This window comes from Pogoniulus pusillus, chromosome 9 (genome assembly GCF_015220805.1).
Source record: "Pogoniulus pusillus isolate bPogPus1 chromosome 9, bPogPus1.pri, whole genome shotgun sequence".
Classification (NCBI taxonomy): Eukaryota; Metazoa; Chordata; class Aves; order Piciformes; family Lybiidae; genus Pogoniulus; species Pogoniulus pusillus.
This window is the reverse complement of record NC_087272.1, coordinates 13,980,854-14,002,993: the sequence shown is the minus strand read 5'-3', so window position 1 is coordinate 14,002,993 and position 22,140 is coordinate 13,980,854. Positions and strand designations below refer to the sequence as shown.

General features: G+C 43.4%; 1 protein-coding gene across 7 annotated transcripts; it reads right to left on the bottom strand.

Annotated features, from left to right (window-relative positions):
- Positions 1-394: 394 nt before the first annotated feature.
- On the bottom strand, positions 395-21,951 carry YTHDC1 (YTH N6-methyladenosine RNA binding protein C1). Of its 7 annotated transcripts, XM_064148566.1 has the most exons (19): positions 21,863-21,951; positions 20,952-21,014; positions 17,516-17,617; positions 16,667-16,995; positions 16,181-16,535; positions 14,357-14,446; positions 13,793-13,846; positions 13,090-13,184; positions 11,251-11,359; positions 11,040-11,157; positions 10,108-10,192; positions 8,243-8,409; positions 5,663-5,745; positions 4,284-4,320; positions 4,153-4,192; positions 3,984-4,046; positions 2,303-2,437; positions 1,254-1,446; positions 395-1,162 (listed from the first exon to the last, which is right to left on the bottom strand). In XM_064148566.1, exons 1-19 carry the CDS (start codon positions 21,888-21,890, stop codon positions 1,131-1,133), a joined length of 2,178 nt encoding a protein of 725 aa, XP_064004636.1. In that variant the 5' UTR covers positions 21,891-21,951; the 3' UTR covers positions 395-1,130. The 7 variants fall into 7 exon arrangements, with proteins under 7 accessions (XP_064004636.1, XP_064004637.1, XP_064004638.1 ...); XM_064148567.1 differs by having other exon boundaries at positions 395-1,446; XM_064148568.1 differs by lacking the exon at positions 13,793-13,846.
- Positions 21,952-22,140: the final 189 nt, after the last annotated feature.

Genomic DNA, 22,140 nt, shown 5'->3' with positions numbered 1-22,140 from the left:
TCATGTCTCATGGACTGGTGTATGTTCAGGTTCCTCAGGTGGTCACAAACCTGTTCTCTTACAGTGACACTGTTCCCCTGATCCTTGTCTTGTGGTTCATCAATTTGAGAGGCGTGAAGAGAAAGGCTGCCATGAAGACTGAGGCAAAATGTTGAGTACCTCAGCCTTCTCCTGGTGTGCTGTTAACTGCTTGCTCATCGTATTCAGTCAGGGGATGCCCTTTCTTTGGCCTTTCTTTTCCAGCTGATGCCTGCAGTAACCTTTCTTGTTATTCTTGGCATTCCTTGCCAAGTTCAGTTCCAACCATGCCTCGGCCATCCTGACTCCATCAGAACAGATCTATCAGATAGAATCTATCCCAGCTGGCAAGCTCAGAAGACCAAGAAATCCGATGTGGAGTTTTAAGGGTTTCAAATAATTACCAATTTATTTTTGTAAAAAAAAAAAAAAAAAAAAAGAAAAAGAAAAAGGAAAAAAAAAGGTAGCAGTGTAGAATACAGCAAGAGAGTTTCTGGTTCCACGCACGCAGGCTGGGAACATTCCAAGCTATGTGTACATTTGGGAAGGAGACGAGACAAAAAGAACTGACCAAAAAATGTTACTCAACATGGCAGGATTTTTAAAAAAGGTTAAAAATTAGGTATCAATAGTGTCTTCTTAATATTGCTTTCATTACTGAAGACTGAAAAAACGACTTGACTTTACAGACTGGGTTAAAAAATGGGAAGGGAGGGGAAACAAAAAGGCTGCTACAACACTGCCATACAGTCCAAAAAAAAAACCAACAAACAAAATCATACTTCAGTATTTGCATACTTGATAGCAGCATTCTCCCACTGAACCATGTGAAACTACAGGAAGAACACATCAAAGCCAAAAATAAACTAAAATATGGCAGTTATCCATCAGGACTTCAAACCTAGAGCGGAGTCGCTAAGCAGATGAACACATATTGAGAATGAGTCGGGATCTACATTCTTAGCTGCATCCCGTTCTGCACCAACAGACACACCAAGCTGAGTGCCAGCTTTGCCTATTTTATTTTTGGCCAATTCCGAGGTTTTTTTTTTTCCAGTTCATAGTTCACTGCATGCTTGGAATAGAGAAGGTCCTTCTACACAATGAACTTTTTAAGTAGACAGCTGAAAATCAAATGTACTACCTGTAAACACACAAAAAAAATACAAGCTTTGTGTTTAGTTTCAAAGGAGCGCTGCTCCAGGTGCATTATCTTCGGTATCTGCCTCGTTCACCTCTGTCTCTGTCCCGGTCACAAAGCCTCTCTCTTTCCCTCTCCCGATCGCGGCCTCTGTCCCGTTCCCTGTCTCTTCTGTTGTCCCTGGGCCGGTCCCGCTCCCGTTCCCTCTCCCTCGGCCTGCTTCTCCGACCGCTGACCACTGCTTGTGTGCGGCGCAGGAAGTCGTCGACCCTCATGTCGTAGTCGTGCTGGATTAGAGGACAGATGGTTATTCTGGTGCCCAGGCTCAAACCCCCTCCCTTCCCTCAGCCCAAGGGCTGGCCATCCCTCCTGGCAAAGCCTAGCACTCAGAAATAACATAGCCAGCACCCCTCAGCACAAGTTTCTGCTTTGATCTTCAGGGCAGCACACCAAGGCTGTGCTTCCACTGTGGAGAGGCTGGGGTTCAAATCACAGAATAGCAGGGGTTGGAGATTGTCCAGTCCAACCACCCTGCCAGAGCAGGGTCACCTAAAGAGGTTATACAGGAACGCATCCAGACAGGTCTTGAAAGTCTCCAGAGAAGGACACTCCACAACCTCTCTGGGGAACCTGCTCCAGCACCCCCAAAGCAAAGAAGTTTCTCCTCATGTTGAGGTGGAACTTCCTGAGTTCCAGCTCACCAGATACCAGTGAAAGACCTCAAAGACGAGCAGCCTTCAAAGCCAGCTAACAGCAATCTCCAAGCTATGTGCCCTGGGTTATGATGTGCCTGTAAGATGTTCTAACTCAAACTTCTCTGCTGCTGATGTAGTTTGTTGTGCAACTGTTGCACACACGTCTTTATCAAAACTGAGCTTCAAAGCTAGGGAGCTGGAAAACATTTTAAGCACATAGCTCAGTTCTTAGGAGTGAGGATTTTGCACTTCTACCTCAAGTGGGAGAGAGGAGCTTTTCAGGAGATGCTGGAAGCCTCCAGTCAGCCCAAGTAACTGATCTCTCCAAGGAACACTAACACAGGTCTTAGAAACAGTTTATCAAAACAAACATGTCTGAGGTCAAATGTACCCCAAATTCCTGCTCTGCCCTGCAGCCTCACCCCCCTCTACTTCCATGGACACTTACTACTCGTTTGTCTCTGTATCTTGCTTCATGTGGTACAGGATGATGTCCTGAGTATGGTGGATGAGCTTGAGGTGGAGGTGCGTGGTGCTGATAGTAAGGGTGATGTGGTGGCTGCTCCATGCCTGGATACGGTGGCTACAAGAGAGTCACAGGAAGTTTGCTGAGCATTTCAAAACAAAGGGATGTTGGGAATTAAGAACAAAGATTACTTTCATCCAGAGGGAAAACACGATATCTCACTGTATCTCACCACAGCCTCCTTAGTGAATGGCAGACAATTTGCCATCAATCAGCATGCTTTACTGCTTCTCTGTCACTGCTTTGCTAAGTTCATCCATCATTCTCCCAAACACACCTTCTTTCTGTATCTGCCTTCAAGTGGTATTGTACATCCAATTCCTGCTACTTAAATGTGGTGTTACTATGGGGTTGTTTTCTTTTGGTTTGGACTTTTATTTTGTGGTTAAATAATACACCTCGTGGCTGTTCTCTTCCATTTCTTCACTTGGCATTGCTGTCAGAAAGGAGGTGGAAGTGCTGGATTTCAGGATGACTACTTGGACAGCATGCAGAATAGGGAAGAGGGGAGGACAAAATATAAAGAGGACTTTCTGAAAGCTTAGTTGCATTTGAAGAAACATTTTCCTCCCCGTCTGATTACTTTGTTCACTTTCTTCAGTTACAATGAGCTGTGTTTCAGCTGGGAAAAAAAAAGAGGCTACAACAGCATCTCTACACCCGGTGCTGCCTTCTGCTTGTTGACAGCATACAAAATAGCCAGGAAACTCATTAAGAGTTACCAAACCCCAGGACCCTCAGGGCCAGAATTACTAAACACCATCAAAAAAACTCATCAGAATTACCATTCCTCCTGACACGATGTCACACCCACAGCTGTTCAAGGGAATCATCAGTTAGTTCTCATGCAGCACAGCAGGAGGTAAATGCACCAATGTGTGTGCTCATCTACCTGGGCAAGAAGTGCATGCCAGTGGGGGACCACAATAGAGCAAGACTCATTTTGACTGCGGCATGCAGTAGGTTCTACTGCTTTCCTGAATGCCATAGTCTAGAGCATGCCAGCCCACCCCTTAAGCCTCTGCAGCAAGCCACATCTGTGATACCAATCTTGCTCAAGAGGGAGCCAATTACTACTTAGATGTAGTATACAAAATCTCATCACAGCCTTTTTTGGCTAAAGGATGATTCAGCTGTTCTAAGAGTTCTCAGCTTCTTGAAGGCTCAAACCAAGCCAGGTTCCTGCTGCTTTAACACCTACTACAATGCTAGACTATTTCTTTATATTTTGATATTATCTTTTTTCTCTAAAGATTTTAGCTAGTTACAGCAAAGGCCGAGTTTAGGAAAAGGGAAGAGCTAACTGCAATGCTCAAAAAATTCCTGAGGGTTTGCCCAGCTCTCACCCTCAGCTCCTTGCCAACTCTGATTGTAGCTCAGCCAAGACACAAAGTGGCACAGGCAACAGCAATAAATTACAGCACAGCTACTCCACTGAAATTGCATTAAGACTATAGAGATGCACGTTGTACATGGGTGATTTTAACATATGCTTCTTAAACACACTAAATATGCTAGGCTCCTCCAGTGGGGAACAATGCAAAAACCCCAACAACCAAAAGACATATTCTAGATGAAAAATTGAATTCAACAAGACACAAACCATTCCTTGCCATGGTGGTGGTGGTCCCATGTTGTGGAATTCTCTCACGTAATCATTGTAGGACTAAAAGGAAAGACAGCGGTGTTAACATTTGTGATGAGTATCCTTTGGAATGGCAGAAAGCTGAATGCAAAGAAGCTCTCCAGAAAGTCTCCATGCACCAACTTACCCCATTTAAAAATACATCTCGGCGAACTCCTGAAAATCGTCTGTTGGGAATAAAAAGTTGTACAACTAAATCCAATTTATCCATACACAAGTTGCCAGGGTGTAAAATGGATTAACAGGAACACACCTTACCTGTCTACTTCGGGGTATCTGGGATCCTTTATATACCCTGTTCGAACATCAAGCAGTATTAATTCAATTCACCATCTCAAATGGACACTCTTACAAAACAGACTCAAACTGTCCTTTCATTCTGTGCCAGCTACCAAGCTGTGTCTACCTGCTGCTACCCCTGCTTTCAAGATAGCTCTCAAAAACTTACAACTTCTAAGAGGCACTACAGAAAATACTCTAATGTAGGAACAAAAAACTTATGCAAACACATCACTTGGAGCTTGCACAGAGGACAAACAAACATGCAAAGGGTGTCTGTGCAAATAAGCACCTGAACTGGGGATGCTCACAAACTGAGGGGTACTGTACCCTGGCTGTCAGTTACTGCTCAACAACTCGGCATTCAGTATTATGTGTTCATCTGGACAGCTCTTAGGGCTGACTTCTTACCAGCTTTTGGATAAAATGTTACACAAGACTAAAAATTACCTAAAAAGCATCTGGAAAAGAGTAAATAAGTTTTGCAGCTTCACTGTTTTCCCAGCAAGTAAACTTTAAGGAGTTCAGTGAAACGGTGCAGAACACCAGATGTGTTCACACTAATAAAACAATGCTTCCGAGCCTCATTATTGAAAACAAAATTGCTCTGTACTTTGAACAATGGGCTTGGAAAGGCATGGAGCAGCAGCAACACTCTTTCTGCATCAAAGGACACAGGCTTTGCAGGCATGCTGGAGAGATAAAGGCAGGCTGTTAAAAAAAAACCCTTAGAAATCTGCTAGAGAAATAATGGAATTGAGATTCCCAAAAGCAGTGGAGATTAAAAGTGACAATTTCTTACTAATTGCTTTCTGAAAAAAACCCAACCACCCTCCAGTATCACTCATGTTGTTGCTGCATTCCTACTACAGAACATCACAACTCCTTTCTCAAATTCAGCACTACCCTCTCTTGTAAAATGCAGTGAAAACTTCCCACTCCCTTCTTCATGGCAAGGTGGTAAAACAACTCTCTGCACTCACAACTGGACGTCCATCAGCTCTAAACACAGGCCTCCCGTCAGGCAACAAAACTTCCGTTAAACAGCTTAATTTGATGACCAGTGCATTGACAAACAGGTCAAACCAATTCTTGTGCCCTCAAGGCTCATTCACAACCTTGTGCACAGCTCTGAGGCTTTTCAAGGAGCTCAGCCTAGATTATGTTCATCTCTCGCTCTCAAAGCTGTGTCACTGACTTCTGTGAGAGCTGGGTTAAAGTAGCAAGCAGCACTTGGGCCAAGCCCCGTTTTTATATTCAAATCACATCAATGCATCACTTTGGGATTAACAAGGACACACTAAAAGAGAAAACACCTGTGAATTGGTGCACACAAATCTTCATAGTAAGATATTAACCTGGTCTTTGGTGAAACTCAGGGGGATAGTCAATCCTTGGTTTCTTTCTGCTGTTATGAATATCATAATCCTCTGGTCGACGCCTACACAAATTAGATATCAAAGATTAAACAAGGTTGCTCGGAGCATTCAGCACAGCAGAACACGTCACAGGAATAGCTTGAGCTGCCCAGGATCTCAATTTAATCATTTAGAACACCATCTTCAAAATGTTCCTACAGTTTTGGTATTTGAACTCAAAGAACTCAGGAACAACAATCCAATCAAATACCCTCCACTGGCAGATTTCTGGCTCCAGGAGCTCTGGCAGTTAAGGAAGAAACTCTACCAAATTGCACTGTTGTACCAAAAAGGGTAACAAATTTGTCTAGGCATTGACATTACACTTGCCAAATTCCATTTTGAAACAAGTTATTGGATACCAAAATAATTTCCAGAACTAAACACAGTGAAAAGCAGGTGGCAGAACATATTATTACAGTCAGAAGGCATGGGCATTGCTGGATTTGATAGCCATGGTGGAAAGAATTCGATGGAAGGTCTCCTTCCAAGACATTTCTAAACACAGTTCTGCACGCCTTGAAAAGTGGCTTCTTTCATCGTAGCTCTTCTAACTGGGCAGGCCAATGAAGAGTATTTCTAACAATTTCCATTCTAAGCAACTTAACAGCAATGCATCAGTGCCTTTTACAGGAAGTTTCAAGAATGCTTAAACTTCCTGAGAATTAAAATAATTGGAGCTCCTTTCTGTGGAAACAGCTCTTTGACAGTTATCTTTAAAAACTTGGCTCTCAGGGAGGAAATTTGATTATAGAAGTTACATTCCAGTTGAAGAACTCAAGAATAGCTGCCAATTTTGCTCCACCAAGGTACAAAAACATTAATGGGAGACTCCAATGCTAAGACAACAGTGTTTCTAAACAAAGCAGCTACAAAACCATTCCATTCCCATCCCAATCCCAGCAATACAATTCCTTATGACAAGAAATTAACACTTTAAATTGCTTAATTGCTGTGCAACTTGCTTGCTAAATAACAAGCTCATGTAGCTTTCAGTTTTATCAAATCACTTCTCCACCCCCACCCCCCCCCTCCACTCTTTAAAGCCCACCATACCCAGTTACTAAGCTTTTTAAAACAAAAGCAGAGTCTTTACTATGAGCAAAAGGCCCACAAACCAAAGCAGTTGCATCTACAGCAAAATCAGACCAAGGCAAATAAAAGCTGGTGTAAAGAATAAACATACCGCTTTCTTGTAGTTTGAGACTGCATTTACGACCGGTATAAAATATGATAGAAACAGTTCATATAGTAGTCCAACTACTGACTTTAAGCTTGTAAGCCACATACATAAATGGAGGCCCTGGCAGGCTTGAGAAGGTGTGATGGTGTTATATGTATAGTTTGCAGTCCATTGCAAAACCTTCACTCGTATATACTTTATTGCACTGGAAACCTCTTAGCTTAACTTCAAAAGCATCTCGGTGTTCAGTCCTTTAAAGCCAAAAATAGGGGGGTGCTGCCAGGTTTCCTCCTACCTACTCATGAGAGTGTCCTTTTTTTTTTTAAGCTCAAGGAAATGGGGCCTCTTGTTGGGCATCTGTACCTACCACAGGATGTTTCCACAAAGAGGAAACTTAACCCAAGGTTTCAGCCCAAACCACACATCAGTCTGTATGCAAAGCAGCTACACGGGGAAAAGGTGTTTGGCAGAAGGGCTAATATCAGTTCTTTGCAAAGACTTCTCCAATTCTGTAACAAGTTATACCCCCATTTTTCCTGGAAAATGATGTTAAGTTCATATAGCAGTGATCAATAACCATGTCGATCCTCTAAAATACTTTTAAAGTCCACAGGTACTGCCAGCATCTGGAAAGGTTGTAAATACAGACACAGCAACAGCCATTCTGTTTGGTTTGTTGCCGGGTCTCCAGGGGCCACTTGATCCCTTTTGGGAAGAACCTACTGTTTGCAGAAGCTCAGCAAGATGTGTGAATTCAGTGGGTGCATGTTAGAGCATATTTGGCAATGGGGTTAACACATCACGGTGACTCAATTTGAAACAGTCCCAATAATGCTCCTCTTGAATAGCAAAATAACTTAAAATATTTTATCCTCAAAATGAGGCGGCATCTTCTGCAAAATTCTAAGTGATCCTTATAAAAGTCCCACATTTGATATGGCTTATCCAGAGACACACCTGCAAGAAAAGGCTTTTACAAGATATTAACACATTTTTGGCAAAGAAAGACTTCCTTCTCTCCAGCTAGCCTGCTCATCAAGCCAAGCTTCCCTACGGCTAGTGTAACATGTTGCAATAGCTCAGTAAAGGATCTAGTCTAAACTAGACAGCACTTGCTCTTTTTTTTTCTGCCAAAGCAAAGATCCCCATTTTCCTCTTGCAAAATGCCAGACCGGGGAACCATGTGAAATCCTCAATGAAGCCACAGACTTGTCCATGCAGCTTGATTTGAGGATTTTCTCTCTTCTTCCTCGCAGGGTAAGCTCTGACGACTGACATTCCTCCATCAGGTTATTCTGACACATGTGCCTACTATCAGTCCAAAGAACGTTTCTAACCTTCCCACGTCCCGCACGGGCTCTCGACGCGATGGGCGTCCTCTTGATCGGGGCTGTGAGTGCATTCTTCTCTTGTGCCTCATTTTATGAATGACTTGATACAAGTCAATACTTTCATCGGGAGGGAAGAGAAGACAAAGTTGGGTTCCACATTCCGGCTCAATTTCCTAGAATTAGTTAGAAGTTCAGTAGTGGTTTATAAACTGCAGAAACGAAACTCTTCCCCAAATACACTGACAACATACACAAGAAAACAAGACAAGACACTTCAGAGAGGTTTCGATATCGCTTGAGACAGAGCAAAATTCACTTACGTTACCTTTCACTCGTTAGGCACTACTTAGAACTCTCAAAATAGTCCAACATTCGGGGCAACCACACCTTCCCATGAAACATACAGACCACATCACCGTTATGCTACAAATATCAGAGGATTGTTTGTCATCAAAGAAAATGATCGCCTATTACAGAGAGAAAAGTGACACACCTAGGGAAAAAAAATCCACTCTAGCTTCACATATAAAGACATACCCTAATGAAGTCAACTAGTGCCACCCTAAAGTGAATTGTTCAGTGTGAGGGAGACAGGTCCATGAAAATACCAGCTCAAACCAAGCAAGTGGTGTGCTCAGGATTATTAAGAAAAGAACACAGAATCAGAACACCATTATACCACACCAAAGACAGCATTTTGCCCACACCTTGAATTGCAGGTGCGTCTGAAAAAACAAGGGGACGGGAGAAAAGCTTCAAAAGCAGACCACCAAAAGTAATGGAATGAGTGCAACAAGCCCTACATGCAGTGACTGAGAGGGTCAGGTCTCCCTCATCTAAAATAATGTGGGGTACTGTGGACAAGACAGATACAATGGCAGCATCCAACATCACAAGCTGTTTGGAAAACAGAGGGATGGAGATCAACTTATTGACTCCATTTTCTGCTACAAGAACTCAGGGCCATCAAACGAAGCTGTCAAGAGCCAGGTGCAAACCAAATCTGTAGAAGTGTTTCTTCCATCTGGTGACAAACATGCCCATGAACTGCCTTCCCAGAGGCTGCTGGAAATGCAAGATGCTCAGGGTACATGTCCTCAGAAGAGAGATCCACTCAGGACTGCACTAAGTGTGAATGGATAAGCACAACCACTCTAGGAAATAGCCCAAGTTGAAAAGCAGGCAGAGCAAGCACCAAACAATGCTTGCTCAGTACCTAACAGGACAGCAGTTTATGAAGAAAGATGAAACGCACCTCCAGACTGCAACTCTATAGTGAAGTGGACAAAACAGTGAAACTGAAAATGCTGTTCTACTTCAGCTCCCCACCAAAGCAGAGAGTCTGCATGTCCCAGAGAAGATGGGGATTATGTAACTCCCATCTCACTCTAAGAAAGAAGGATCCCTTATTTCAGTCGAGGTCTCTTGATGACAGCAACAACACAGCTGCATTCTGCTCTGGCTAACAAGACAAAGAGCCCCACCACTTACAATTTACTTAGCACAGGCTTTATAATGGCAGAGTCTCTGTCTGAAGCAATGCACTACATAATCACAGCAGGAAATAGCAGGGCTTGTTCTTAAGAACTGCTGCTGCAAGGTTGCACACCATCCAAAGCACTGGCACATCTCAAATCCAAACCACCACATTGTTTTGAAGCATCAAACATTGTTTACCACCAAAAGCTGGCACTGCACTATTTGCTGTTTCCTTCTTCCGCAACATTAGAGATGAGCCGGGTGCCTTTACCATAGTGCTCCACCACAAGTAACAATTGATCTCAGAAGAATTCAGCCCTTCTGCACATACCAAGCAGAAAGCAAACACTAGATGTGGGTTAGAGAGGAGAAAACCAGCGAAAGTAACAAACCTGTCCATCACGGCCTATCTTCACTGGCTTGTGCTCATTCCAGGGGTTGGTCAGGTGAGCAGACTTTGTGAATGGCAACTCACGCCTAAGCATGAAGTGGCAGAAATTAGTGTAGTCTCCTTGTTATGGTAAAAAAAAATTGACAAATGCAGAAAGTAGGGCATTATGTACAAAATAATTATGCCAGGTCTCTGAATGAATGTCTCGGTGGGCATCAAGCATTAGTAACTGAAAATTGCACTCTGATTTAGCCAAACATTAACAAGCGTAGTCCATCTGTGACAGCTCACACTGTTAAAGAAGGGTTTTTCAGTCTCTGTACAACACCAAGATCATGCTTGCTTATGAGCTCCACTGGAACACACTGCCCAGGCTCTGAGGTGCTAGCTCATGGTACTTGCTGAAATAAATTCTTCTCACAGGTCAAGGGAAGGTTCAAACCTTTTCTGTAAGACAGACTAAGTGAAATCATTGAGCACACTGCTCACAACCTATATGTTATCCAAATATCTCTAGGATTTCATCTATTCTAGAGCAGTAGCTTTTTCTTTGTTCAGATGTCAAGATGTCAGATGAAGACAGACCTGTCCTTACAGGATTTTTTCCCCTTTTATCCACAGTGAGCAGTTGTTTTTGCTCCAAGTCTTCAGAAGACAGTTTTCTGCTTTCAGTGCAAGAGACCAGTGAAAGAATACAGATACTCAAAAATCTCTAAATCAATTAATTGCCTACATTTAAAAAAAAATTTACACTGCATGCCAGATATAAAGCTGAGTCCCAAATTCAGTAACAGAGGAATGGATCTAGCGGGACAGAGGACAGATGTCTGCTTGAATGGAGTTTTCAGAAGGATGTTGTCAGCATGGAAGGCAGTAACCTACAGAAACAGCATTACAACGTTTTGTTACTAACATAAAGGAACAGTTATTTACCTGCAAATCCAGTCAATTTTAAAGACTCCTCCCAACATTTTTGCATTCATTCCTGCAGGCAGCACCCAGTGTATAGGTGATCCTCCATGATGGGACTCTGAAGACAGTCTTGCAAATCCTAAAGGATTGCACATGAATTGTAACAAAGATGACAGCTATTGCATAGAAAGTTCATTTTCACTTACCTTGCTTTCAGCTTGCTTTCTCTTACCTTGGAATTTGCCACTCTCTCTTACAGAAAATATCAAAATAACACTCCTTGCTGATCTAAATGCAGCATTAAGCTTCTTCTCGTTGACTGGAAGTGTTGACCATACTCCCTGAAACAAAACAACCCCCAACCCACCATCATCATGTTAAGAGTCCATCACAGTAGATGCAGCCAACAGAGGTACATAGTGCAGATGAGAAAAACAAGGTCCCTTTCAACTCCTAACATTCTGTGATTCTGTGTATTGCTGAATTCTGTTCCTTCAGAACGTATTTTTAGCCAGCCTCGTGGTAACATTTCTAAATCACTGGCTTTTCAATCTTTATCGAACACTGCAGATGCATTTGCAATCTAGAAGATCTCACCTGTAATTGTAATAGTGATCAGATACATGAAGACCATTGGGAAACTCAAATATTATATAATATGCACAAACTATGAAAAAACAGCAGCATTTAGAGTGAGAGATGTGCAGATAGACCTCCATAACCTTCTTAGGATACGTGGTTGTTCAGGACAGCTTGCAGGCTTTAAAATTCTTAGTGAAATGCCAGAAACACGAGAGAGACCAGAACAATATTTTAAATGAGCAAGACCCCTCCACCAATTCGTTCAGCCTTCCACTCCCCCACCTTTTCCCCAGGCATGGCACAAGAAAACACACCCTGTCTGAAGGTACCAACTGAGCTGAGCTACAGACTATCAGAACACAGTGTGACATATCACCTTTCAGCAACAACAACTCCCCAGGCCATTCTCTGGACAACTCTCAGAGAAGCTTGTGATGGTTTGACATGTTCAAACTTCAGCCTTAAAGTCTAGGGCTTACCAAAGAAAATGTCCTTCCTCTTCCTTTTTTATTGGAAGGTACATTCTCATGTCCTATTCTGTGCTCAACAGTTCCTTAGTCAGAGAACTATGGGTTTTTTTTATTAGCTGCATTACTTCAGGCTGCTTGTGAAGACCCACTATGAACTAGAACTTCCTGCACTGGCACCACAAAAGCCATTTTCATGGAAGTGCAGCAGCAAGACATTGATGCCTGTATGGCAACAGATAAAGCATCCACTTCAAGAACTTCAGTTCAGCCCCAGATGAGGCTGAAGCTCAGCTGGGATATGCTCCTCTAAAGAGCTAAAGCAAACGCTGGTCAGAATGGTGCTTACTGCACAGATCAGGCCCAAAGCTGGGGGCAGCTGTGAAGGAATATTAAGACTCATGTAATGGTTTAAATGCTGCTCTGCTTTACAACATCTTCACAACTAGAATCACCTCCTCTGGTGAGGCAGCTATTTTCTCTACAAGCTGTTCAAAACAGTACATGTCAAGAAAATCGCCAGAGTGGCCCAGTGCCATTCATCAGAGCTGAAGTTAAGTGCACTGGAATCCCTCCCAAAGAACTTGCTTGTGCCATTACTGCCAAGTACGTGCTTCTGCAAAAAGGCCTCAAATCAACAAAACTACTTTTATAGCACCACATGAAAACAAAAGCAACCTTTTGAATCTTCTCACAGCACAGCAATATGAACACAGGTGCTGATGAAAGGGAGAAAATACCATCACAATGTTCCCAGTGGATATCGGCTTAGGGTGTAATCACACAGCCCTTGAGGCCCCTTTATAACCTTAACCTTATCAGGATAAATGACAGATGGTCTAGAAATGCTTCCAGGTTACAGTAGAGGCAGAATGGTTACCAGTGAAGAATCATGGAGCAGTACCTTCTATCCTCGCCTATGCCAAGATCTGAGTGATAGAGAAGAAAATGCATCTACCTCTGTGTAAGGTGTGTGTGTTTGGAAATAGCCACACTCATCAGCTGGAAGGAAATCAACATACCTTTGCTTTAGCAAGTGATACGTTTTCATGGTTATTACTCTTGATGAGAAAGAATCTTGCATCTTGGAGAATGTACTTAAGTTTACTTGTCTGGTCTGAAAAAAACCAAAATGTGAAATAAGAAGAATTGTAAATATTCACAGTTGTTTCAAAAATATTACTTTTAGTGTATGTTTATTTGTTTCCTTCAAAACAAACCATATCCCACCCAGTTCCTACCTACGTGTTATCACAGTCAACCCCCAACTTCAAGTCTAAGCTGCAGAAGTACAAAATGCCAGGGAAAACCAAATCAAAACTAAAACTCAGATCTCAAAGGTAAAGGAAAAAAATCAGATCAAACCAGCATGATTCAGTGATGTTCCGATATACACAAGTTATTTCTTGCTTAGGAATCTTTGTATAAACACTTGGTAACGTTCACATCTGCACAAGCTATCCAACAGAGAATGCTGCAGCGTGCCCCTTCTCAGATGCAAACACTTCACTGGCTGCTTTGCCAGCTCTGCAAGGAGCAGAGTGGCTGAAGGTTCTGCGTGTCGCTCCCAACACATGCAGAAGCAGCTCAAGATCCAGCTGTGCCCAGAACAATGACGCACTCGGAGCGATCTATATCGGAACATGACTACTTGTGGGTAATTTGATGAACAGAGATCACGGCTTGCTATGGGGCATGCATTAAAAATTCAAATTTAAATGATACCTTTTTGGACAGCACGAACGGAAGATGATAATTTCTCATGCTTCTTTTCTGAACCTGTGTTTAGCCAAAGCACATTTGTTCAGATTGAGCCTTAATAGAGATAAGACACAATTTCTACAGCCTTGTCACATACCATTTGCATTCATGACAAATTACGCTTTCTGGCGCGCACCCACACACACAAAAAAATGCTGTTCAATGTGCACGAGTGGTTTGGGTTGCTTGTTTTGGTTTGGTTTTGGGTTCTTTGGTTTGGGTTTGTTGTTTGTTTGGTTGTTTGAAATAGTATTTGAGCAATTTCCTACTCAGAAAACTAGTCACTGAATCATCATCTTCCAAGTTTAAAAAACAAAAAGTGAAAACTCCACTTAAGCAACAGAATAGCATTAAAGTAAGGAGAAAGCCTACTTCCCTTCCGAGGTATCCACACGCAACATGCCAGAAGTCAACACCAAATCATGAAAAGCTACATACCCCAATCTCTACAGCCAGTTACATTTGCTTTAGCTTACACATTAAGAATTGATGCAAGTCAAGATGACAAGCGACAAAAGGAAAGAATACCTGCATATGATTCTGATGCAGAGCTTCCACTTCTGTCAAAAACAATTGGAGAGATACCTCTAGCTCTCTTCCTCTCCTTCTTTTTCTCATCTAAAAAAAACCCAAATAAACCCATTATAAAAGCAAGTATTTTAAACACTGACAGGCAAAATTAGGCTAACAAACTACTGAGATGGGAAAAACCTATCTGTAATAGTGACGTTAACTTGCACCTGAAAGCGTGGTTGCTGACACAGAAGCAGCAAACAACTGCAAACTGCTCAAGCTCTGCATTTAGACAAATGTTACAGACCCAGTAACTCTGTGACCTTCAGAGATACATTTGATCTTCTAAATGTTTTAGTAAGGCTGCTTTTTAGCTATGCTCTCCAGCCTTCAACCCAAATTGTCACAGAATAAAAACCACATTGTGTGGCCAGCAAGTTGAGGGAAGTAACCCTCTCATCTACTCCACTCTGGTGAGACCCCACCTGCAGTCCTGTGTCCAACTCTAGAGCCCCCAGCAGAAGGCGGCCATGGAGGCAGGAAAGCAGGTCCAGGGGCAGCCAAATTGATTAGAGGGCTGTAGCACTTCTGCTATGGAGACAGGCTCGGAGAGTTGGGGCTGTTTAGCCTGCAGAAGAGAAGACTCCAGGGAGACCAAGAAGCAGCCTTCCTGCAATCCACATCAATCAGGTACTGGACATCTGGAGGGGGACTTTTGACAAAGGCATGGAGTGACAGTATGATGGGAAATGGAAGAAGCTGGATTAAGCTTGGACATTAAGAAATTCTTGCCTGTGAGAGTGGTGAGGCACTGAAACAGGTTGCCTAGAGAAGCTGTGTAGGCTCTAGCCACGGAGGTGTTGAAAGCCAGGCTGGCTGGGCCCTTGAGCTATCTGGTCTAGTAGGAGGTGTCTCGGCCCACAGCAGAGAGTTGGAACTGGATGATCTTTAAGGTCCCTTCCAACCCAAACCATTCCATGATTTTGTGATAATGATACGGGCTGATTTGCTCAGAGCTCAACAAAATGGCAGGAGGTATGAAAACAAAACACTGTGGCACACAAGCAGTGACTGACATGCTACAGAGCTTCCTCGAACAATTACAGCCTCATTAGACTTTAGGTTACACCCTCCTGTTCTCTAACTCCAAACTGCAGAGTTAAGTCACAAAACTCTTTATATTGAATGACCACCTAGAGGGACTTCAGACAGGGAGCATACACAAGAGGAATCCTAACAGAATCACAAGTTACATTCTTAAAAAAACCCAAAGACAGCTGAAACCACTTTATTACTTCATTAACACTTGACATCTGTAATTTAAGACCAGCTAGAATATAGAGCCATTAAATATTTGTTTGTTTTCTGCTTAAATCATTTCTCTCTCTCAAGTTTGCCTTAGCAGTAAATCATTTCAACTTTGGTTTAGATTGCCTGTGCTGAAGGCAGTCACTATTTGAGATCAACTTCCTTATGGAGCTGCTTTTACTGCACCATTCTACCTGGTCATTCTTGATGAACACAGAACAGTTTAACGTCAACTTCAAATTGACTATGTGGGAAATTAAGCCATTAGATACCTAAGCCACGATGAATTCTAACATCTGAAGCATCGATTAGCAAGGTCAAAGCAATCAAAACCACTCTGAATGCTTAGTACAATAATCCTGACATTACCAAGTTCTGGTGTAAGGGAGTATCACTTTTGGGCTATGATGTTTCGTAATTAACATCTAGCAGGACTTCTGCAGCTAAGGGGTACTTCTGCCACAGCCAGAAAGCGGCAGTGAAATTTTCAACGTCGTGGTATTTCAGATTAGAGTGCTGGATGGTACCTACCTGAGGCATCGGAACCAGATCCAGATCTGACTGACCCATCTGTGAAAGATGCAGACTCTGAATCAGAATCACTGGCTTCACTTCGTGTGTCATAGTCATTTCCTTCCTTCTGATCTCTCTCATCCTGTTCATACTCTTCTTCATCCTCCTCCCCATCTTCTTCTATGTCTTCATCCTCCTCCCCTTCATCATCATCTTCTTCTTCCATTCCTTCCTCCTCGTTCTCTGTATTGCCTTGTTCAGAGGAACCACTACTGCCAGTCTCGTGATCTGAACAATACTCCTCAGAGTTCACCTCTTCTTTAGAAGAATGGCTGGATCTGCTTGGTCTTCTATCCACATCATGCCTGATTCTCTGATGTTTAAAGAAAAAGTGAGTCAGCAGTCATACAACATTTTCAGGGGGCAAAGACAGTCCTAAGAGAATGTGCCTTATAAAGTCTCATCTAATCTCTTTATTTCTAAGACAGCAAGAGTATTTAATACCTCAGAACCATCTGGAGTAGAAGACTTTGCCCTCCTGTCAATATCCCTCTTCCTCATACATGTTTTTTCTGGTTGTCCTTTGTAAGGCTCCCTGGCGCTGCTGGCCATGCGCATCTTTCGCTCAGTATCCAGGCGCTTGTTTCTGTCAGCCCTCTGATACTCCTCGCTCTTGTAGTCTGACATGGACTTCGCCTTCGTGCTCACCACTCTCTTGTTGTTGCTCACCAAAGAGCTGGGAGGCTTTGGCATCAGCTGCCTCGAGGAGTGCATAGCAGGCTTCTGTCTCTTGCTTTCCACGTTTTCCAGCCTGTCAGCTTTTCGTTTTGACCCTGAGCAGAGAGATCAAGTTCAACATTACTCAACAGAGCAGAGACTCCTGCTTTCTGCACTTTAGGTCTTGGCTCTGTTGCATACCCATCTTTCAGCTGCAGGCTTTGCAACACTCACAGCTTGCATCCAAAAACACGCACTGACTTTAAAACTTAGAAAACACGTACAGGACTGCCCTTGTAGAGTTGGAAAGGTCAAGTACATGTTTATGGGTCTGGCCTAAAGCCAAATCAAAAACCGAGCTAGAACCAGATTTTACTCCACTTCCATTTAACTTCATCAAACCAAACAGAACAGTCATTTTTCTGACGGGAAACGAATCCACAAGCCACACTCAACTGCTTTTGAGACAAAAGGAAACCCAATGAACTGTCTGCTTCGAAGGCCAGGTGAAAAAGTAGATGTCCACAAACTAAGGACTTGTGGAACACTTTCACTTTCTGAATCAGGTCATAAGAGATTCTGCTTCAAAGACTTTTTTACTATTTCTGCATGATACCCATTACTCAAGGCACCTACCCTTCTTCTCACTTTTATCTTGCTCACTGTCAGGGTTATACAACTCATCATCTTGGTCAGGAGCATCAGTCAAAATGTCATCTAGAACATTCAGTTCACCATCTGAAAGCAAACACACAAAAAGTTAAACCCAACTATTCAATGTCCAGATATGTAAACTACAGTAAAGTATTTACAAATCCAAATATTTCTTTTAGGGTTACAGCTCTGGCACAAGACAAAATGATCGTCTTCCTGACTTATTTCCATAATTTCAGCTCCAAGGATCAAGCAAAGCCAATAGAAGAATTAAAATATATCATAGGATGCATCTAGGCCTCTGAATAAGGCCCAACTTGGCTCCACGTGTCACACAGGCTTTGCAGGAAAGCTGACCTACAAATGAACGCTTCATAAAAAAGCCTGTACAAAAGCCTGAGCACCAGAAGCAAAGAGGAGTGACCTCTCTCAGAATCCTCAAGAACCTGCTCCTTAAATGATATTCCCTCCTCATCCCACTGTTCTTGTCGACATTGCGGTATCAGGAGTGAGAGTTTTGTTGTTCACCTACAAGTACAAAACAATCACCAGGGCACGTTAACAAGACCATAAGCTAGGTCATCCAACTGAAGACAAGCAAAGCCACACTTATTTGCTGCAGAATTAATTTTGAGCTGCTCTGAACATAAACTCAAAAGCTACAATTAATCCCTCTTGATCAAAAGGGTGAAATTTAAGGAAATTAGTGCCAGAAGCAGGAAATGATCACAGCTGGTCTGACAACTTCTAAAATCCATCACTGACTCTGTTTCACTTTGCTTGAAACCAAAGGTGACAGGTGGGGATCATGGTAGAAGGACTGACCATCCTTAAGACAGTAGATCTCTCTTTCAAGCACGTTAAAGAACAAGAGTGAACTAGGTACAAGCATGCAAAGATAAAATAGAAAAGGTATTAGCTTGTGAAATATCTATTTCTCCTCCTAATCTCTGTAATTCTTAGCTCTTTCCCCTTTGTGTTACTGTGAATTACTATTTTTTGTGCTCAGAACACAAAAGCAAAGCAGAGCAAACTCCAAGGACTCAGCTAGTTGGTGGTGTCTGTAGAAGATGCATTGTACACTGTTATAAAGTGGCAGGAACAGACTCTTGTACTGGATGGGGTAAGGCAGCAAACCAAGACCTCCAGAGTCTGGCAACTTGTCTCTCTCAAAATCTTGAGCTGTTTCACAAGGTAAATTTTAGAGCTTGCTGTTAAAAAAAAAGACATAACCCACACCAGCCAGAGTCAGTGCCACCACTGTGTCTCTATCGCATACTGCTGAAAGTGGAGTCAGCGCTGAGTGCTAGCTCTGCAGCTGGCACTTCTCCACATCTGCTGTGGCAGGCAAAGACAGAAGTGGCCTCTGAACCGCACAATTACTGCAGCTGATGTAAAGGAAGTGGTGCAGAAAGGTGAGCCAAACATTGTCCTGGCAGTTTAACACCATGCTCCATCCTTAAGTGTCTCGGGAACAGCCCTTAAACTTTGTAGACCCCTACATACGCCCAGGGCAAATACTCTTGCTGTCACTGGTCAGACATCAAAGAGTGGGTCACAGCTCTGCAACACTCAACATGACGTGCAACATTCTGCTTCCCTCTGGAAGTCCAGCCAACTTCAAAACATGACATTATTTCACTGGAGACTAGTGAAAAAAATACAGGCTAGGATTAGAACACTAAACGCATCACCCAGCTAAGATCACACACACAAACTTGAACTTTATCTCCCTTTTGAGGAGGCCACAGCACACCTGAGGAAATGACAGCCTGGTTATTGCAGTAGCATGCAAAGGTGCTACAAGACTCCATGTAGCAGCTGGTTCAGAAAGAAATGAGAAGAAGAGAAAAATTTCATGGAATAAACAAGTCTGACACTTAACCTCTGATGCAGGTTAGGTGGGCCTGATTTACAGCTAGAAGCTTAAACGACTATGTAAAAGATGGGAGCAGAATGCCCCCCTTCCACCTCTTTCTGTAGACACACCCATCTGATTAATTCTAAAAAGCAACACCACAGATTTCTTTAGCAGCCTGATGATGCACAAAGGGCAATCTGAGCACATTAGTTCCTATCTCTCACCTGCACAGGGTACACTGCTCAACTGACTTTCAAAGATTACACTTCCTGAACTGTGACCCTACTGTCCAACTCAATGAGCTCAGTTATCTCAGAGAGAACAAGATAAGCATCAAATAAAGCACCAAAACCCAGAAAAACAGTAAAGGTCAGATTTCTTCCAGTTCATCACTGATGAAGGAGAAAGGTCCAAATGAGTCCTTTTCTATACAGACACTCCCAGATGTCCTCTCCTGCAGTTCATCTTTTGTTGACTCTGCACTGTGTTGGATCCTTCCATGAACAAATTTATCTCACCTAAAACAGCAAAAAAGGAACCTGGGGAGGACATTTCTCCTCTGCTGGCCACAAATGTTAGATTTATTCAAGGAAGGCTCCAAGCAAGTACCTGATTTGGCAAATAGTGATAAACCCAGGTGACTTCAAACTAAAAGGGTATGTAGGATTTATTTCCACTTTTTAAAAACAGTGAACTAGTCTTTTTGCTCCAAAAGAGCTAAAAAACACTGCAATTACAATAGCAACAATTTCATTTACAAACAAGTGCACATCAATGCCTGTTACTGTCAGAATCAGCCCTTTCACAGGACTTGCCCACTCTTCACAACTTGATCATTGTCAGTGACTAAAAAGAAAAGCAAAAAAAAACCCCACAGCCCCCAAATGTAAAAAATCTAAGCCCAGCTGTAGCCATTGTTATTTAAGTAGAAAGTTGGAGATGTCCACAGTTGACTTGAATTTCAGTGCATCTTTCAAATTGGTAGCTCACATTTGTTTCAGCACAACCTGATCGCACCTTATCCCACTGATTTTACCGCACCACCCTTTAAGAATCAAGCACCAAAATTCATCTCGCTTGCCAGCTCTAAGCAGATCTAGTGGGGATTTTCCAGGTGATCTAGTTTCACAATAAATATTAAAGACAGCAAATTTCCACTACTCCAACAAAAACGTTTTATGGACATTTATCCACAAAGCAAAAAAATCGATGGGATGTACTCCACAGAAATCCAAACCAATTGAAACCAAACTACAATATCAAGGTGATCCTCGGCCTTTGTTGTAACGCTTCCATTACCTGCACTAATCACCAAACTGCAATCTTCTACATCTAAACTTCGCTTTTACACCTCAAATAGAGTATTTTGTGAGGAATGACTAATATAACCTTCTGGACAAAGTGCGAATCACTGCAGCTTCCACACACAAGAAGCAAGAAAAGAGTTGTGAATATACGTGACCTTGGAAGCATTTACATCATTAAACTCAAACTTATTCACCCACTGTGCCCAGAAAGCATAACTGACTACAAAATTCCAGGCAAAAAAAACCTCACCAAAATAATATTCCAGCATCACCTTCTGCTTGCTAAAGTAACTATGTCCCTCGGCAAACAATCCTGGAAAAAAAAAAAAGGCACGACTAGAGATGCGGGGAGAAAGAAAAGCTGATTCTTCCTACAAACAAGTATTAGCAGCGAGGCACTGCAGGTTAACGCTGAACTTACAATACTAGCAGCGAGGCACTGCAGGCTAACGCTGAACTTACAATATTAGCAGCGAGGCACTGCAGGTTAACGCTGAACTTACAATATTAGCAGCGAGGCACTGCAGGCTAACGCTGAACTTACAATATTAGCAGCGAGGCACTGCAGGCTAACGCTGAACTTACAATATTAGCAGCGAGGCACTGCAGGCTAACGCTGAACTTACAATATTAGCAGCGAGGCACTGCAGGCTAACGCTGAACTTACAATATTAGCAGCGAGGCACTGCAGGCTAACGCTGAACTTACAATATAAGCAGCGAGGCACTGCAGGCTAACGCTGAACTTACAATATTAGCAGCGAGGCACTGCAGGCTAACGCTGAACTTACAATATTAGCAGCGAGGCACTGCAGGCTAACGCTGAACTTATGACCCACTAACTCGTCGCTGTTCCCCCTGCTCAAGTCACCTTGCCCTGAGCCCACTGCCGCTGGAGCACCTCAGCGATCACATCGAGACCCCAGCACACAACTGGGGCCCGCTTCCCCATGCGATCATGCAAACATCCTCGCAGTGATGCTCCAAGGTCCTTCTCCCCTCCGCTCTTCCCACAGACGTCTCTCAGAGCGAAGGCCTAGCACAGCAGCCAGGTAGGCCACGGGGAGGCGGGGGCTCGGGCGGCAGGACTCCCCACAGCCAGCACCATCCGCTGCGCCTCCCCATCACCTATGTACTTGCCTTCATCCCCACCACTGAGTACCTTTTTCCTCCCGGCTATCAGCCGCCATCCCACCGCCGCGACGCGTCCGAGCGCCTAAGATGGACGCTGCCTCTTCCGGCACGTAACGGTTCCCCCTTCCCACACTGCCCCGCGTTGTTTACGCTGGGCGCGTCACGGCGCGTCACGGCGCGCCGCGGGCGGGCGGGCGGGCGCATGCGCGGGGCGCTAAAGGCGCGGAGCTGAGAGGGGCGCGCGGCTGAGAGGGGCGCGCGGCTGAGAGGGGCGCGGGGCTGAGAGGGGCGCCCGCGCCCGCCCGC